Consider the following 16,901-nt stretch of genomic DNA (forward strand, 5'->3'; position numbering starts at 1 on the left):
TGTCACATTGGGTCACAAATCAAGCCTTGGAAAATTTAAGAAAATTGAAATCATATCAAGTATCTTTTTTGACCACAATGCTATGAAATTGGAAATCAACTACAGGAAAAAAATACTGTAAAAACCACAAATACTTGGAGGCTAAAAAATGTGTTACTAAATAACCAAGACATCACTGAAGAAATCAAAGAAGAAATAAAAAAATACACAGAAACAATGAAAACACAGTGACCCAAAACCTATGAGATGCAGCAAAAGCAGTTCTAAGAGGGAAGTTTATAGCAATTCAGTCTCACCTCAAGAAATAGAAAAATCTCAAATAAACAACCTAACCCTACACCTAAATCAATGAGAGAAAGAAGAACAAAGAAAACCCAAAGTCAGTAGAAGGAAAGAAATCATAAAGATCAGAGCAGAAGTAAATGAAATAGAAATGAAGAAAACAGTAGCAAGGATCAATAAAACTGAAAGCTGTTTCTTTGAGAAGATAAACAAAATAGGTAAACCCTTAGCCAGACTCATCAAGAAAAAAAGGGAGAGGATGCAAATCAATAAAATAAGAAATGAAAAAGGAGAAATCATAGCTGACACCACAGAAATACAAAGGATTATAAGAGACTACTACAAACAACTATATGCCAATAAAATTGACAACCACAAAGAAATGGACAAATTCTTAGAAAGGTACAATTTCCCAAGACTGAATCAGGAAGAATTAGAAAATATAAACAGACCTATCACAAGTAATGAAATTGAAACTGTAATTAAAAATCCTCCAACAAATGAAAGTCCAGGACCAGATGGCTTCACAGCCGAATTCTATCAAACATTTAGAGAAGAGCTAACACCCATCCTTCTCAAACTCTCCAAAAATATTGCAGAGGGAGGAACACTCCCAAATTCATTCTACGACGCCACCATCACCCTGAAACCAAAACCAGAAAAAGATATCACAAAAAAATTACAGACCAATATCACTGATGAACATAGATGCAAAAATCCTGAACACAATACTAGCAGACAGAATCCAGCAACATATTGAAAGGATCAGACACCATCATCAAGTGGGATTTATCCCAGGGATGCAAGAATTCTTCAATATCCGCAAATCAATCAATGTGGTACACCATATTAGCAAATTAAGGAATAAAAACCATATGATCATCTCAATAGATGCAGAAAAAGCTTTTGACAAAATTCAACATCCATTTATGATAAAAACTCTCCAGAAAATGGGCATAGAGGGAAACTACCTCAACATAATAAAGGCCATATATGACAAACCCACAGCAAACATCATAGTCAATGGTGAAAAACTGAAAGCATTTCTACTAAGATCAGGAACATAAAAAAAAAAAATCGGGGGGTAGGGAGGGTGGGAGGGAGGGAGATGCAAGAGGGAAGAGATATGGGAACATATGTATATGTATAACTGATTCACTTTGTTATAAAGCACAAACTAACACACCATTGTAAAGCAATTATACTCCAATAAAGATGTAAAAAAAAAAATCAGAAATGTCTGGCATTCCTATACACTAACAAGAAAAAGTCAGAAAGAGAAAATAAGGAACAACCCCATTTACCATCGCAACAAAATGAATAAAATGCCTAGGAATAAACCTACCTAAGGAGGTGAAAGACTTGTACTCAGAAAACTATAAAACACTGTTAAAAGAAATCAAAGATGACATAAACAGATGGAGAAATATACCATGTTCTTGGATTGGAAGAATCAATATTGTGAAAATGACTATACTACCCAAAGCAATCTACAGATTCAATGCAATCCCTGTCAAACTACCAATGGCATTCTTCACAAAATTAGAACAAAAAACTTTATAGTTCGTATGGAGACACAAAGACCCCAAATAGCCAAAGCAATCTTGAGAAAGAAAAACGGAGCTGGAGGAATCAGGCTCCCCAACTTCAAACTAAACTACAAAGGTACAGTAATCAAGACAGTATGGTACTGGCATAAAAACAGAAATATAGATCAATGGTACAGGATAGAAAGCCCAGAGATAAACCCATGCACATATGGTCACCTGATCTTTGACAAAGGAGGCAAGAACATACAACAGAGAAAAGACAGTCTCTTCAATAAGTGGTGCTGGGAAAACTGGATAGCTACATGTAAAAGAGTGAAATTAGAACACTCCCCAATACCATACACAAAAATAAACTCAACAAACAAACAAACAAACAAACTCCAAATGGATTAAAGGCCTAAATGTAAGACCAGACACTATAAAACTCAGAGGAAAACATAGGAAAAACACTCTGACATAAACCACAGCAAGATCTTTTTTGACCCACCTCCTAGAGAAATGGAAATAAAAACAAAAATAAACAAATGGGACCTAAGTAAACTTAAAAGCTTTTGCACAGCAAAGGAAACCATAAACAAGACGAAAAGACAACCCTCAGAATAGGAGAAAATATTTGCAAATGAAACAACGGACAAAGGATTAATCTCCAAAATATACAACCAGCTCATGGAGCTCAATACAAAAAAAACCAAACAATTCAATTAAAAAAATAGATGGAAGACCTAAATAGACATTTCACCAGAGAAGAAATACAGATGGCCAAGAGGCACATGAAAAGATGCACAACATCACTTATTATTAGAGAAATGCAAATCAAAACTACAATGAGGTATTACCTCACACTGGTCAGAATGGCCATTATCAAAAAATCTAGAAACAATAAATGCTGGAACGGGTGTGGTGAAAAGGGAACCCTCCTCCACTGTTGGTCAGAATGTAAATTGATACAACCACTATGGAGAACAGTATGGAGGTTCCTTAATAAACTAAAAAAAAGAACTACCCTATGATCCAGCAGTCCTACTACTGGGCATATACCCTGAGAAAACCATAATTCAAAAAGAGACACAGGGACTTCCCTGGTGGCACAGTGGTTAAGAATCCGCCTGCCAATGCAGAGGACATGGGTTTGAGCCCTGGTCCGGGAAGATCCCACATGTCACGGAGCAACTAAGCCCAAGCCGGCGCTCTAGAGTCCCTGAGCCACAACTACTGAACCCATGTGCCACAACTACTGAAGCCCATGTGCCTAGAGCCTGTGCTCCACAGCAAAAGAAGCCACCGCAGTGAGAAGCCCACGCACCTCAACAAAGAGTAGCCCCACTCACTGCAACTAGAGAAAGCCTGCGTGCAGCAACGAAGACCCAATGCAGCCATAAATAAATAAATAAATAAACAAAAAAACCCAAAAAGAGACATGTGCCACAGTGTTCACTGAAGCACTATTTACAATAGCCAGAGCATGTAACCAACCTAAATGTCTGTCAACAGATGAACGGATAAAGAAGATGTGGCACATATATACAATGGAATGTTTGCCATAAAAAGAAATGAAACTGAGTTATTTGTAGTGAGGTGGATGGATCTAGAGTCTGTCATACAGAGTGAAGTAAGTCAGAAAGTGAAAAACAAATACTGTATGCTAACACATATATATGGAATCTAAAAAAACAAAAAGTGGTACTGATGAACCTAGTGGCAGGGCAGGAATAAAGACATAGACATAGAGAATGGACTTGAGGATGCGGTGGGGGAGGGGACGCTGGGGTGAAGTGAGAGTAGCATCAACATATATACACTACCGAATGTAAACTAGTTAGCTAGTGGAAAGCAGCAGCATAGCACAGGGAGATCAGCTCAGTGCTTTGCGATGACCTAGAGGGGTGGGATAGGGAGGGTGGGAGGGACATGGGCATATATGTATGCATATGGCTGATTCACTTTGTTGTACAACAGAAACTAACACAGTATTGTGAAGCAATTATACTCTAATAAAGATCTATTTTTAAAAAAGTCAGTTTAAGGGCAGGTGTTGTTGGTATTATTAAGCAACCATATTTTCCAAGCCAAATATCAGAACTCAGGGTCTCACGAAGAATTTTTATGTCATGTCCAGGATCAAGGCCATGGAAACTGTAGTTTGGATGCTGAACTATTGAAATTATTAGAATATTGTTTATGGGGGCAAGAGGGACAAAGTATCTAAAAATGGGACTACTCCCAGAAAATCAGAGACAATCATGTTTGTGGTAGCACTAGATGAAAAAGCGCTTTCTTGTAAATAAGAAATCTAGATTGCTGACCAACCTCCATCATCAACACACAGATGACTGGAAGCCAGTTACTTAATATGTCTAGACCATGGTTTCCTCATCTGTGAAGTAGGGAAACCTGCCTACCCTGGGGGGATTATTTGAGGGTCTTTTGACATCAGTAATATGAAAGTGTTTTAAAATAAAGAGCCTAATTTCAAGCTTCATGACATTTTTTGTTCATAGTCTTCTGATTTGTTTGCCTCTTGAAAACAATCAAAATATATAGGAAAAGAGCAAAAAGGAACACCTGTTTTGTTTACTCACAGAAATTCTTTGGTGTTTGGGAGGAAGAAAAAGGTAAAGATAAATAATAGAGAATTATGACTTTCTGTTTAGCTTATTAAAGGTTTTAGCAATACTAGGGAATAAGCATGTGCTCATTTTAGCAGGTCCAGCCAAGATTTCGAACAAGTGTGTGAGAACGCTACCCTATTCAGTACCCAGCAGCAGATTAAAATTTGGAGTATAGTTTTCAGACTAATTTCTTGCTGTTGTTTTGTTTTGCTGTTTGGGTTTTTCTTTCTTTCTTTCTCATATGGTCACCTCCCTTTTGTTTCAGACTGTAAAAGGTGGGATTTCAGAGACCCGGATTGAAAAGCGAATTGTGATCACAGGAGATGCCGATATTGACCATGATCAGGTGGGAATGCTGAGATCCTGGGCATGGGAGAGGTTCTGGGGACGGATCACTGATGGACACTGAAATTGGTTTGCAAAAGATAACAGCTTACGGGGCTTCCCTGGTGGCGCAGTGGTTGAGAGTCCGCCTGCTGATGCAGGGGACACGGGTTCATGCCCCGGTCCAGGAAGATCCCACATGCCGCAGAGCGACTGGGCCCGTGAGCCATGGCCGCTGAGCCTGCGCGTCCGGAGCCTGTGCTCCGCAACGGAAGAGACCACAACAGTGAGAGGCCCGCGTACCGCCAAAAAAAAAAAAAAAAAAAAAAGATAACAGCTTTATCTCCAAGGAGGCTCCTTAGCTAGCTCTTAATCGAGAAGAAGGACAAAGGGAGTCGGATCACTGAGGCCTGTGGGATGGAGGCCGTAGATTGGAGAAGCAGGGAAGTGTAATGCAAAGAACATGGGCTTTACACTCAAATCCTAGTTCTTACCATATTCTAGCCCTAACTCCCTAGGCCTCTGTTTCCTCATCTGTAAGATAGCATCTTCCTTCAAGGTTGTGAGAATCAAGTGAGATACAGATATACAATGTGGGGCATGTGGTGGGCTCCAAGTAAATAGAGCTGTTGCTGTTCAGGGGATATCATGTACCCAAACCTGTGCTGGAGACAGTAGATGATATCAAACCAACATGTAGTCTCTACCCTCAGGGGCCGAGCTAGAAGGGGCACAGTGTCATGGGGCTGGAACTCAGGAGACCTGGAACTTAATTTCTGTCCTAGATCTATCACTAACTTGTTGTATGACCCTGGGCAAATCACTTTACCTCCCATATATTTTTTTTTTGTTCTCTCCTAAAAGAGAGTAGGTTGATCTAGCTAATTTCTGGGCCCTCTGAGTGCTAAAATTCTATGCTTTTATGTTAATTAGGTGCTAATTGTGTGCTTCGAGCAATTAGCAAATAATAAGGTCAGGATTAATGTTCCCAATTCTCTGCTGGGTGAGGTTAGAACAGTAAAGCTACAGAAAAGCGGGGGTGGAAGAGACTGCATGTAAATGCTTCTGGAATCATTGACAGGAGTGCTGGAGCAATAGTTCTGTGGCCTTTATGCTGATATGCTGAGTGCCTTAAAAAGAAAAAATAGACTGAGCGGCAGTGCTGACAGTTCCCTTGGTAGCAGGGTTGAGACAGCTGAGAACACCGGGCTGAGGGTCCCAGCAACAAGGCTGCAAAACGCCCAAGCGGGAGGCCTTGCAGTCTATTTGCCCCAGCGCAAGGGATGCTGCCGTGTTACCAGCCTGCACTCACCTACGTGGCCTGATGTGATCTAAGCCCCTGCCACGTGCTCCATCTGTGCTAGGTGGCATAGGGAGGTGTTTTGGCTTTGGAGTGAGACGGACCTGGGTTGAATCCTGACTCTGCAACTTACTGGTTGTGTGTCCTTGAGCAAGTTATTTTACTTCTCTGAGCTGTGGTTTTGCCCTCTGTAAAATAAAGATTATCATAGGTTTCTTTCAGGGTTATTGGGACAAAAGGACAAGCACACTTGATAGCTCAGAGAGGTGCTCCAGTGTCCCTCAGTCTCTGAGACATGAGGGACATGTGGAAGGGATAAGATGTGGTGCACTCTGGATCGGGAGTGGGCACTTTAAGAAGGTGCAGGCTGTCAGAGAGAGAGGGGTGTAGGCCAGAGTAACCAGAGAGGGGCTTGGGCTGGGCCTTGAAGCGTGAGCAGACTGGTTGAGCAAACAAGCTGAGGGAGGATGAGCAGGGGCCTGTAGAGGTAGCGGTGCCAAGAACGGCTTTCATGGAGTCAAGAGACCAAAAGAGGGATCTCCCTTCTTCCCGTCCCTCCTAGAAGTAGTCTTAACAGCCAGGGTTAACAGTCAGCTGGTCAAATCTAGCTAGAGTCCTTTCTGATGGAGGCCTGTCACTGAGAATCCCATGCCACCATCCCCCAAAGTCTGTGTTGGGCTCTTCCACCTTGGGGTGCTCTGAGCTTGAGGCTCAGCGACTTGCAGCCCAAGGGGAGTAGTCGTGTCATTGTTCTTCTTTGACTTTCCCTGTGCTCCCTTCAGCTTTTCTAAAATGATCAAAACTCCTCCAGATACTAAAATAGGGTCGTCATCCCCTCCACCTCCCTCTGAAACTAAAAAACAGTGTGGCAAAGTCTGATAGACTTAAGTGAAAATCCCCATTGTGTTACTTACTAGCTGTGAAACGTTAAGCACTTTAACCGCTGAACCTCGGTTTCCGCGTCTAAAATATGAAATTAAGGATACTGCCTTAATTCATTGAGTAGTTGTAAAGATCAAGTAAATAATAATAAGTAATGTACTTAGGCTAGTATGTGGCATGTCATGGGCCCTCCCACTCTTTCTTCCTTTCTTGTCTCTACTTTAGCCAGAGACATCTCTTCCTTTTTGTAGCATGCTTCGCTATTTTCCTCTCCTGTTCTGAGCTTCCCGGTTACCCTACGCTGAACACAGATTTCACTTTGTTCTTTAGACTCCCTTTCTTGAGTGAACCTTCCCAGAGCCACCCAGGCTGTCACCCCTCAAGGCCCTCCCTGATTCCTTGGAGACAGCTCTAAGCTTTCCCTGTGTCTGTGTTTTTAGTCCAGGAGCCTCCCTAAGCAGGATAGGGTGGGTATGGCCATCATCAGCTTGGCTTAGCCTACATGCTGCTCTGGTTCTGTAGACAGAAAGATTGAACTTGCCAGAGAAATGGTGTCCTATGACCCCCGCCTTTTTCACCAGCCAGGCTGCTTTCTGCCTGATGGACGTTGTTTCTGTCTTTCTCAGGTCCTCGTACAGGCCATCAAGGAGGCAAAGGAGCAGCACCCAGACATGTCAGTGACCAAGGTGGTCGTCCATCAGGAGACCGAGATCTCTGAGGAGTGAGCTCAGGTACGGGCCGTGCTTGTGGAGTGGAGCCATCCCCCCAGAAGTGTCCACGCTGGGACTTGATAAACCGAAGGCAGAGGAAGGCTGAGGAGGAGGATGGGGGAGGTCATTAAGTATCTGGCTCCAACTAAAGCAGCTAGGTCTCCTCCTGCCCTCAGCGGTGTCAGCAGTGATGGGGTGGAAGAGATACACCAAGCGTGGATGTAAATCCCACCCACCTTTTGAATCTTCACGCATCCTCCAGCTTCTCCACCTCACCTCCCCCCACTTCTCTCTGCTGTCACAAGTCTCTCTGAGCCTAGACCTGGGAGGGCCAGAGGAGAAGAACAAAACCAAGAAAAGCAGCGCTAGCTGTCTGGAAATGAGGGTTTGGGGGATAGGAAAGAAAGGGCTGAAGCTCTGGGGCCAGACTAGAGACTTGGAAGCAGGATAGCTGCTTTTTGGGAGCCAGGGTTCCAGATAAAGTCATGCCTACAAGTAGTTTACAAATAACTTGAAGAAGCCATCAATCACCAGGTAGGACGGGGCCCTGTAAAACCGCTCAGGCCCTGACTGTCACTTGTGGCCACAAGAACTTGGCACTGGGACTGGGTAGCAGTCTCCTTTGCGGGATTTTAAAACTTTGCTTCTTTCTTTCCTCTAGGAACTGTCCTACCCTCCCCCCTCCCCCGGCTCCCTGCCCATCTCCCGTCCCAGAGAAAACCAGCGGAATGATAAAGAAGCTAACCTGCAATAGTCAGACTTCAGACTTTTAAAATGATTGATTCTAAACCACCAGAAAAGCAATTTCATTTTCTATTTGGAGTTTATACCAAGAAAGTCTTCTAGATATCACTGATCCTTTTGAATACATTTTTCTATATTGTGATACCAGAAATTGTTCAACTTTTCACTCTTTGGACTGTTTTTAAAGAGCCTTTTGTTTTTTTATGGGGTGGTTTGTAACCCCTTCAGCCCAGCCTCCCCCCATTTATACTGACAGGGTCCCCAGCATTCTTCGGGAAATCCTCCAATGACTCTGTCAGCTGTGTTGGGGGACAAAGCCAGCTTAATGGGGCTTCCCTGCTCCTCCTCTAGTTTATACCCTTTAGATGGCAGCAGAAACTTCATAAACCAGCCCTTTCTCAGAGCCAGTGATGTAACTTTATCAGAATGTCAGGCAGGGCGGCTGCCCTGATCCAGAGACCCCAGGAAGATGTCCCTGTCCCTTTGCTGAGGGTGGTATGGGGAGGCAGAGGCCTCTGCTAAGAATGTAGTATTGTTTTCCTTCCTCTCTCCTGTTCTTTCTTTTTGGAGCTTCTTTAGATCAAAGACATAAGAAGTTGCTTCAGATATATCTGATACTGTGAATGTTTGAACATATCCGTGGCCTTCACCTTCCTGCCCTCCCTCCCCTTTTACCTCATCAGAAGCAGTGGCTCTGCTAAGTGCTCCCCCCACCTCCCATCTCAGGAGAGACCAAAACTCACAGAAAAATAGGCACTTTGGGCCAAAAGCACTGACCGCACATTTTTAGTGGTGATTTGGACAAAGAAAGTTGGAGAGATTTTTTTAAAGGTTTTCTAGTTCTGGGAATGTGCACTTCACACGAGGGAGTGGTGGAGTTTACCTCAGTTGGATCCTGCTAAGAAGTATTTCCAGGAGAACATCCCTGAGCCTCTCTCTTTAATCCAGGGGTGAGAGATGATGTGACTGAGAGAGGAGGCGATCGTGGTCCAGGCCGGCCCCTGCCTGCAGAGACCCTTCTGGAGTGTGGGAATTGGCTTTTAGGGGCCACGCTCCCCACAAAACCCCACTTGACAAGGGGTACAAACACCAGCTCCACTCATCCCCACTTGCCATCTGAGGTCTGTCAGGTTTTGTGGCTTGATGTTTGCGGTGGGTTTGGGTTTAATTTTTTGTTTTTGTTTTTGAAAATGAGGACTGATGTCCCCAATCCCACTATTCCTGGTAAAGATTAGGGGACATTTTTATTCAGTAGGGCCTCTCTGATCTTCCAGCTTGCTTCCCACAAACAGATCTACCTACAAGTTCTTAGAATCCTGATTCTAGGACAGAAAGTGAGCTTCCTGAGGTGGACAGTGGGTCCCAGTCAGCAGTGGCTGGGGGCTCCAGGGCGGTGAGCAGGAGAGAAGTCTACAGCCTCTGCTCCCAGCCCGCAGCACGTCTCCGGAGTCTCTGCTGGCTGACCTTTGTTTAGACAAACTCAGTTGGTTTGAACTGTTTTCACGAGTGTGCGTTTTTCTCTTAGTACTTACTTGAGACTGTTACTAACCAACAGGTAGCTCTCTCTGGGCAGGGACAGGAAGAGCTCAGGTGGGATATGTGACAGGCTTCGGGGGGGAAGGAGAGTGCCCTGTCTCAGGGACAGACGGCCTGGGGCATACGGTCTGGAACGATGGGGCTTTTCCAGGCCGTGCCCAAGCCCGAGCTTTGTTGCCCAGAGCGGTGGTGAGGTTGGAAATCCAGCTCACATCATATAGGCATGCGATGTGAGCTCACCTGCCAATGGCCAGCTGTCCTGCTGGAAGAGCTGCCGGAGCTTGCAGAGCTGCAACCTGTGGAACGAAGATGGGGAAAGGAAGAGGGCTCAGCATGCACGTCAGGAACCTGGCACACTGAGTATTCTGTGCCATCCAGCTCAGTGTGGCCACTTTCACTGCCTAGGACCACAAATCAGGGGCCTGAACTTCCCCTCAACCTGTCACCAACTCACTTCAGCCTGCTTCCTTGTCTATAAGTCGGACCAGAAGATCTCCAATGCCCTTCTGGCGCTGAGAAGCCATGATATGGACAAGCCAACACTTGGAAGGGGTGTCCTTCCAAGCCTCTTTCCTTTTCCTCCCTCTCTGGTTACAGAACTTGGGGTTTGGCAATTGTTTGGATCTTTTTTTTTCTTTCTGCAACTGTGTGTGTGCGTGTGTGTGAAGAAAAACAGACTGTCCAGGTGGAAATGGTGAAGAGGGGAGAAGCGTTCATTTCCAGTGTCAACAACTTGGCAGTTTTCCTAAAGTGACTCAGACACAGCACAGGAACAACTCTCACTGCAATTTTATTTTTATCTCACTTCAGAAACAAAGATTTCTTCCAAGCCACGTGAGGTCTCTGCCACCCACCTACCCAACCCACCCACAAAGCAGGACCTGAATTTATCCGCTGAGGGCCCACAGAGCCTGGCTGCAGGGACCTGTCAGGGCCTCTGCCCACCCCCAGTCCCCCACCGTGTGTTGCGGGGCAGCTGAGGGTGAGGGAGCAACAGTCCACCTCGGGAAATGGAGCCAGGGCTATGGCCTGACCAATACCAAGGAAGGCTCGTGGGAAATACCTGTCCAGGATCTTAGCCCCAGGCTGGTTGGTTTTACAGATCTCTCTCAAATGTTTTATTTTGGTGACAAAAATGAAGGAGCTTTGTAAATTTAAAAAAAAAATTATGAATCATATCAAGTAGTTGTTTACATTTCTTGACAAAATAGGAACTATGCCAGCCGAATCAAATTGGCAAAATCCTTAGATTAAATAGGCAATAATTAGGTCTGCCGTTTTGGCCTTTTGTAGTTAGAGAAGTGGTGGTAGTGTTTAGATACTGTTTGGTCTTGCTTCTTGTATTGCATTTTTCAATAAACTTGAAAAAAAAAAAAGGACTCTGTGAAGATTGATCAACGTTTAAAGTTCTCTTCTCTTACCGGCAACTCGGGAAAAATTAAACGTGCGACAGGAAGACCCAAATCCAAGCCATTTTCTAAAGGTGTCCACATTGACCAAAATGCAGTTTCAACATATAAAAGGATTTCTGGGAACTGGCATATGCTTTTTGCCAACTGGAGGGAAATTTCGTGGCACAGGCCACGACAAAGGAGAGAAGGGGGGCTTCTCAGACCTCTTTAAGGGAGGGGCCAGACCCTCAGTATGAAGGCATTGGCAGTAGTGTAGCCCTCGTGGGATATACCCTGCATGGCTGAGGAGGGGAGGGATTGACCTGGTAGGAATTAAAGGCTCAGTCTCCATCCCAGATGGCGGTGGAACATCTCAGCTCCACCCCATTGCCCGTCTTCCCAGAGGCGCAAACCCTATCACTAGTGCCACCTTGGAGGGAGCCTGTCCCAGCCTGTAACATCACAACCTACCTTCCAAGTCTTAGGGTCCTTGCCCACCACTTTGGGTTTGCCAAGACACCAGATACATCTCCCAATCACCCTGGCCTGGACCTCCAGCCCCCTCAGGTACCTGTCCAGGGCTAAGGCCACTTTTGGAGGCTGAAGGAATTCCTAAGGCTGAGTCATGCTGGTCTCCAGATTCCACGTTAAAACACATTCTCTCCGGCTTTTTGAACCCTTGTGCAGTTGGCATTTCTCTGCTGACATGCAAGTCAGGATGCCTTAGCAGCTGCTGGGGCCAGAGCATCCATTCCCAGTCTGGGATGTGACTGAAGCATCTACTAGACATTGGGACTCCCATCCTAGTCCGGTACCATGGTCCATGCTGCAGCCTCATAGCAGGCTGTCCCCTGCTCCTCAGACCCGGGCCCCCAAGTCCCCTCCTCCTCCCAACTTGGCGTAACCCCCCAGACTAAGGCGGTCCAGCCGTGGCCAGCTTCGGTGAGCACAGTCCTGAGCTGCTGGGGCCCTAAGCAGGAGCTCCCCAAGGCCCAGATCCAGAGACTTGGAATGTTCAATGCAGGAACCAGAGGGCTGCACGGTGATAATCACATGGCCAGTCTGGGTCCGTGGACCCCAGGGTGGGTGCAGCCCTGGGCCCTTCAGCGGGTAACTGTTGAGCAGGGCAGGTAACCCCAAGCGAGGATTAGCAGGCTCTGAACGCAGACTCCGCACTGATGGGACTGGTGAGGTACCCCGACACGGGGACAGGTCCCAGCTTTCTGGCTCCACGCAGCCTGTGGCTCGGGGAGTCCTGGGGCCGGGGCTGGGGAGGAGAACGCAGTCCCAGCCTGGGCCGTCCGGGGGTCGGAGCGCCTGAGCCCGCAGCACCCCCTGACGAAGCCGTCGAGTCTCCAAGTCTCGGTTCTCGTAGAGCAGCGTGTTGGCGCAGATGAACACGAACAGGCCGACGCCCATGACCACGGGCCCAAGGAGTCGCAGCCGCTCGTGCGGGCCGTGGGCCCGGCCGGCGCCCCGACCCTCGCGCCGCAGCTCGCTCAGGGGGGGCGCGCTGGCGTTTGCAGCCCGGGGTCCCGGGACCCCGGCGCGGTGCGGCCAGTAGCCGGCCACTGCGATGCCCATGCCCACCAGGACCACGAGCGCCCCCAGCGCCGCGAACGCCCCCGACGGCGATCGCAGCCGCAGCCGCGCCCGCACCCGCAGGGGCTCGGGCGGGGAGCGCGGGCGCCGGCGGCGGCCCAGGCGGCGGCCCAGGCGGGAGACGCGGCCCTCGGGGCTCCTCCGCACCTCCCCGCAGTCTCCGGGGCTCCCAGCCGTCATCTCTCAGTCGTCTTGGCGCTCTGCGGAGAGAAGGTGGGAGGCAGGGACTGAACCGACGGGCCTACGGTCGGAGCGCCAGGTCGGGGGCCCACATCCGGGAGGGAAGATGGGGCTGCCTGGCCCAGGACGCTTGGAGATCCCTGGCGGCCACCCCCGGATTTTCCCGGGCTGCGAGGCGGGGAGCCGCCCCCGCTCGGGTTTTCCGCAGCGGAGCTCCGAGCCAGGGACGCGCGGCAGAAGCCAGAGTTGGCCGGGCCCGCGGGCGGAGACCAGGGAGGGGGTCGCGGGCTGCTCCTTGGAGCATCCTTGGCTGCGGGGCTCCGGCCGCCTGCGTCCTCTTGGCCAGCTTGCGGGTCCCGGGCCTCGGGAGGTATGGGGCCCCCGGCAGCGGAGTCTCCAGGGTAAGTGCCGCCCGAGCTCGAGTTCACCCCCGCAGGTGGCTGCACCGTAGTAAAGGAGGGAGGGGGCACTCAGCCGCCCGGGTCCGCTGGGGTCGCTCGCGGGCCCCACCTCCTCTCTGCTGCGCTTCAAGTACCGCAGGGAAGGAAGGAGCGGGTGTCGCGGCCTCCAGCCTCTTCCTGCCCGCCTCCTCCTTCCAGACCTCCTCAGTCAGCACTGAAGCTGCAGCAAGAGAGACTTGAGCTAGACTCCGAGAAGACCGCTCTGACCAAAACAAGTGGCAGATTTGGCCCAGGATTTCTTTAAACTCCGCGAAGAAGAGGCCGCCCCCTCCTCCAGCGGCCGGGCTAACGCCAGGGCAGGAAGCAGGGGGCTGTGGGTGCGGGGCGCCGGGCCTTGCCAAATGAGCTCCCCTCCTGTCTCTCCTGTCAGCCCGGGCAACGCTGTTCCCCCAGGCTGCAGCGTTTCCAATTCGGGCTCCTCGGGATGAAACATCCCCCTTTCCAGCCGCCTGGCCTCCTTTCCGGCCTCCACCGCCCGAGGCCTCAGTGGCCCGCGTCCCGGCCGGAGCAGCACCGCCCTTGCACCTCTGGCTGCCGCAGGGTCTGGGCCGCCCGGCTTAAGCCCCTCCCGGCTGCTGGTGCGGCCTGGCCTGCGACCTGAGGAGTGAATCCGGGCCGGGCAGGAGTCGCGGGGCTGCGTGTGGTGTAGCCCCCACGGAAGGGAGGATGTGGGAGGAAACCGTGTCCCGGCCGGGGCGCTCCGGCCTCAGGAGAGGAGGGTTAGCACCTCACTGTCCAGTGGTGCATCCTCACTGCCCCAGTCTGGTTTCTCCACAGCTGCAACGTTGGAACCCGTAGTCGAGGCTCCAGGAAGGAGGCCTTGTTACCCTACTCACTCCCCATTCGCACCCCCGAAGCTCAAAGCAGGACACCCCATCCCTGCCTCCGACAGGAGCGCTGAAGGCCCAGGGCCTAGCATAGAGCCCCGGCGTCTTCCGCGTCCAAAGCCTGGTGTTCACAGAGGGAAACTGCGGGCCGGAGAGGCGGAGGGGCCTGCCAGGGTCATAGGCCACACAGGACGGGGGCTCTACTAGGACCCAACGCTGGTTACTTCTCTGCTCAGACCCGGGAGCGTCCTGGGAGGAGGCGAGCCCCGTTCCCCACCCCGGTCTCTGAGTGTGGAGCCCTTTCCCCAGACCCAAACTGGAGAAATGACCACCCCGCCCCAGGCCAGAGCTGGCGCTCCGGCCCCAGCTCCGGAAAGGTCACCCCTGAGCCACCGCGGGTCCTGGCGGGAAGGGAAGCGGAGGCTTGCAGAGAGATGGGGACATGCTCAGAGACCCTGAGACTCTGGAGGGCGTGGGTCGACGCTGGGGACCCCTGAGAGGCAGAAACTTGGAGACACAGTCCGAAGGTCCCATGTCTCGGGAAGTTGCTCGGGGCTGGATCCCGGACACTCCGGGGTCCCGCCTTCCCGCGCGTCCACACTCCGGGGAAAGGGGGAACCGGGCTCCCGACCCCCCACTCAGCGCCCATCTGGAGGGAGAGGCTAAACAAAAAGTTGGGGAAAGTGGGGGACGAACCCCAGGCTCCTAGTTTTGCTCACCTGCCGCCTCCGCACCCGGCTGGGTCCGGGTCCGAGTCCGCGCGCCGCGGCTCGCGGCACTGCCGCGGTCTCCTAGGAATCCCGGCCCCCGGCCCCGCCCCCTGGCCCGGCCCCGCCTAGCGCTGCCCTGGCCCCGCCCTCCTGGAGCCCCAGGGACAGTCTGGCCGGGACCCGGCCAGGCCCCACGGCTGGAAGGAGGCAGCGACTCAAGTCTGAGGCTCGCAGGTAAGCGCTGTGTGCGCGCCCGGTGACTCGGAGGATCCGGGGGCTCGAGTCCCCCGCTAACGTCGTTCAGAAGACCTGGGAGGGCGCCCTCTTCCCACGTGCGGAAACTGAGACCCAGCCCCACAGCCTGAGCGAGCAGACAGGATTCGAAGCCCGCACGCCCTCCCCCGTCTCGCAGAGTCCCTCCTTCCAGTCGCCCCGGAGAGGAATCTGGGGGCATCTGAGAGCCTACAGATGCCCAGCGCCGTCCGGGGAGCTTCCGGGAGGAGGTGGCCGGAGTTCCTGCTCCGCCCGACCGTACTATCTGAACCTTCCTCTGTCTGAACCTCACTGCCTTCACCTGTAAAATGGGCATAATGGTGTCTGCCTCGCCAGATGCTGAGAGGTGAAAATCCGGCGTTGAGGGCTGGGCGCACAATACGGGCGCAGCCCGGGGTAAGCCCACGAGCGCTTAATGAAGAGTAATCACGTGGGGGGGGAGGGTAAATAGAGATGAACCAGGTTCTCAGAGTTGATTGAATCGAATGGAGTGTCGCGGGTCCTGCCGGTCTCCCTAACCTCCCCGAAGATCTGCCCAAGCTGGAATGGGGAGGCGGTGCTCGTCCCAAATCAGAAGGAGGGTTCGGAGGTCCGCGGCTCCCCCTGCGGACCGGCCCGAAGGGGGTAGCGCAGCTTTCGTGCCCCGCCCGCCCCCAGAAGCAGGAATGTGGAGCGGAGCCAGGGGGGTCGGCCGGCGGCCCAGTTTCCATGATGCGGGGGGCGGAGGAGGAGGAGGAGGGGTGGTGCGGGCAGATTGCCAGCCTCAGCGCCGGCCCCCCCTCCCTCCCGCAGCCCAGCCGGGCCCCTCGGGAGGAATTTCCGGCCTGGGATTCATTATAACCCGCCCCTCCCCCCGGCCGCGGAGACCCCCCCCCGGCACGCGGGGCGCTAGCGGAGGGGGATGGGCGGTAATGAGACCCTGCTGTGCGCCCGGGGCGGGGAGGGGGAACTCGAGGAAGTCGCCGGCCTGGGCCACCCAACCCCGCTGCGCGTGGCAGAGTCAGGTCCCGGAGCCACACTGCACAGTTGGGCCTCGAACCCAGGCTCCGGCCCTGTGGCTCGGCGAAGGAGACCAGGGATGGCATCAGCGACCCCGGGAGCCCCTCTGCCAGCTCCCGGCGACCGGACATCCTCCGGAACGACCGAGGCCAACGCTGGGGGCGGGGCCTCCGGTGGGCCGACCGCGAGGATGCCAGGGTCCCCGAGGAGGCCACAGTGGGTGGGGTCGAGCCTCGGCTCCCGGGGCCTCATCCCTGCGGGTCCGAGAGCGAGGCCGCGGTCGCCTTCCTGCCGCCCGCGCGGCACGCAGGGCTCCTGCGGCCTGAGCTCGCGTCTGGGCTGTTGCCTGGGCTCCACTGAGGCAGCGGCCTCCTTTCTGCCTCCTCCCACTTCTTGCCTCCGCTGTTTCCTTTTCTGGAGACCCCTTCCTTCCTCGCTCTGCACTTGGTCTACTCCTCACACACTGACCCCACCTCCGCCCTCTCAGCATTTCCCCAGCACCCCACCCGACACCGCTGCCC

The 16,901-nt window shown here is 51.5% G+C and overlaps 2 protein-coding genes across 15 annotated transcripts in view; one reads left to right on the forward strand and one right to left on the reverse strand.

Moving 5' to 3' along the window:
- Positions 1-11,296, forward strand: part of EPB41 (erythrocyte membrane protein band 4.1) — a 203,729-nt gene extending 192,433 nt beyond the window's left edge. For all 13 annotated transcript variants that reach the window (XM_032647532.1, XM_032647585.1, XM_032647503.1 and 10 more), the window contains 3 exons: positions 4,707-4,787; positions 7,574-7,678; positions 8,319-11,296. In XM_032647532.1, coding sequence (XP_032503423.1) covers positions 4,707-4,787; positions 7,574-7,672 — 180 coding nt within the window. In that variant the 3' untranslated portion in view covers positions 7,673-7,678; positions 8,319-11,296. The remainder of the gene's footprint in view (positions 1-4,706; positions 4,788-7,573; positions 7,679-8,318) is intronic.
- On the reverse strand, positions 11,262-15,193 carry TMEM200B (transmembrane protein 200B). Of its 2 annotated transcripts, none has more exons than XM_032647597.1 (2): positions 15,118-15,193; positions 11,262-13,130 (listed from the first exon to the last, which is right to left on the reverse strand). In XM_032647597.1, the coding sequence occupies exon 2, from the start codon at positions 13,108-13,110 to the stop codon at positions 12,187-12,189; it is 924 nt and encodes a 307-aa protein (XP_032503488.1). In that variant the 5' UTR covers positions 13,111-13,130; positions 15,118-15,193; the 3' UTR covers positions 11,262-12,186. The 2 variants fall into 2 exon arrangements, with proteins under 2 accessions (XP_032503488.1, XP_032503499.1); XM_032647608.1 differs by lacking the exon at positions 15,118-15,193 and adding an exon at positions 13,621-13,673.
- Positions 15,194-16,901: the final 1,708 nt, after the last annotated feature.

This window comes from Phocoena sinus, chromosome 1 (genome assembly GCF_008692025.1).
Source record: "Phocoena sinus isolate mPhoSin1 chromosome 1, mPhoSin1.pri, whole genome shotgun sequence".
Taxonomy (NCBI): domain Eukaryota; kingdom Metazoa; phylum Chordata; class Mammalia; order Artiodactyla; family Phocoenidae; genus Phocoena; species Phocoena sinus.

What these genes read in the sequence shown, in the direction of transcription:
- TMEM200B (XM_032647597.1), bottom strand. Translation starts at nt 13,110, where the DNA reads ATGACGGCTGGGAGCCCCGGAGACTGCGGGGAGGTGCGGAGGAGCCCC.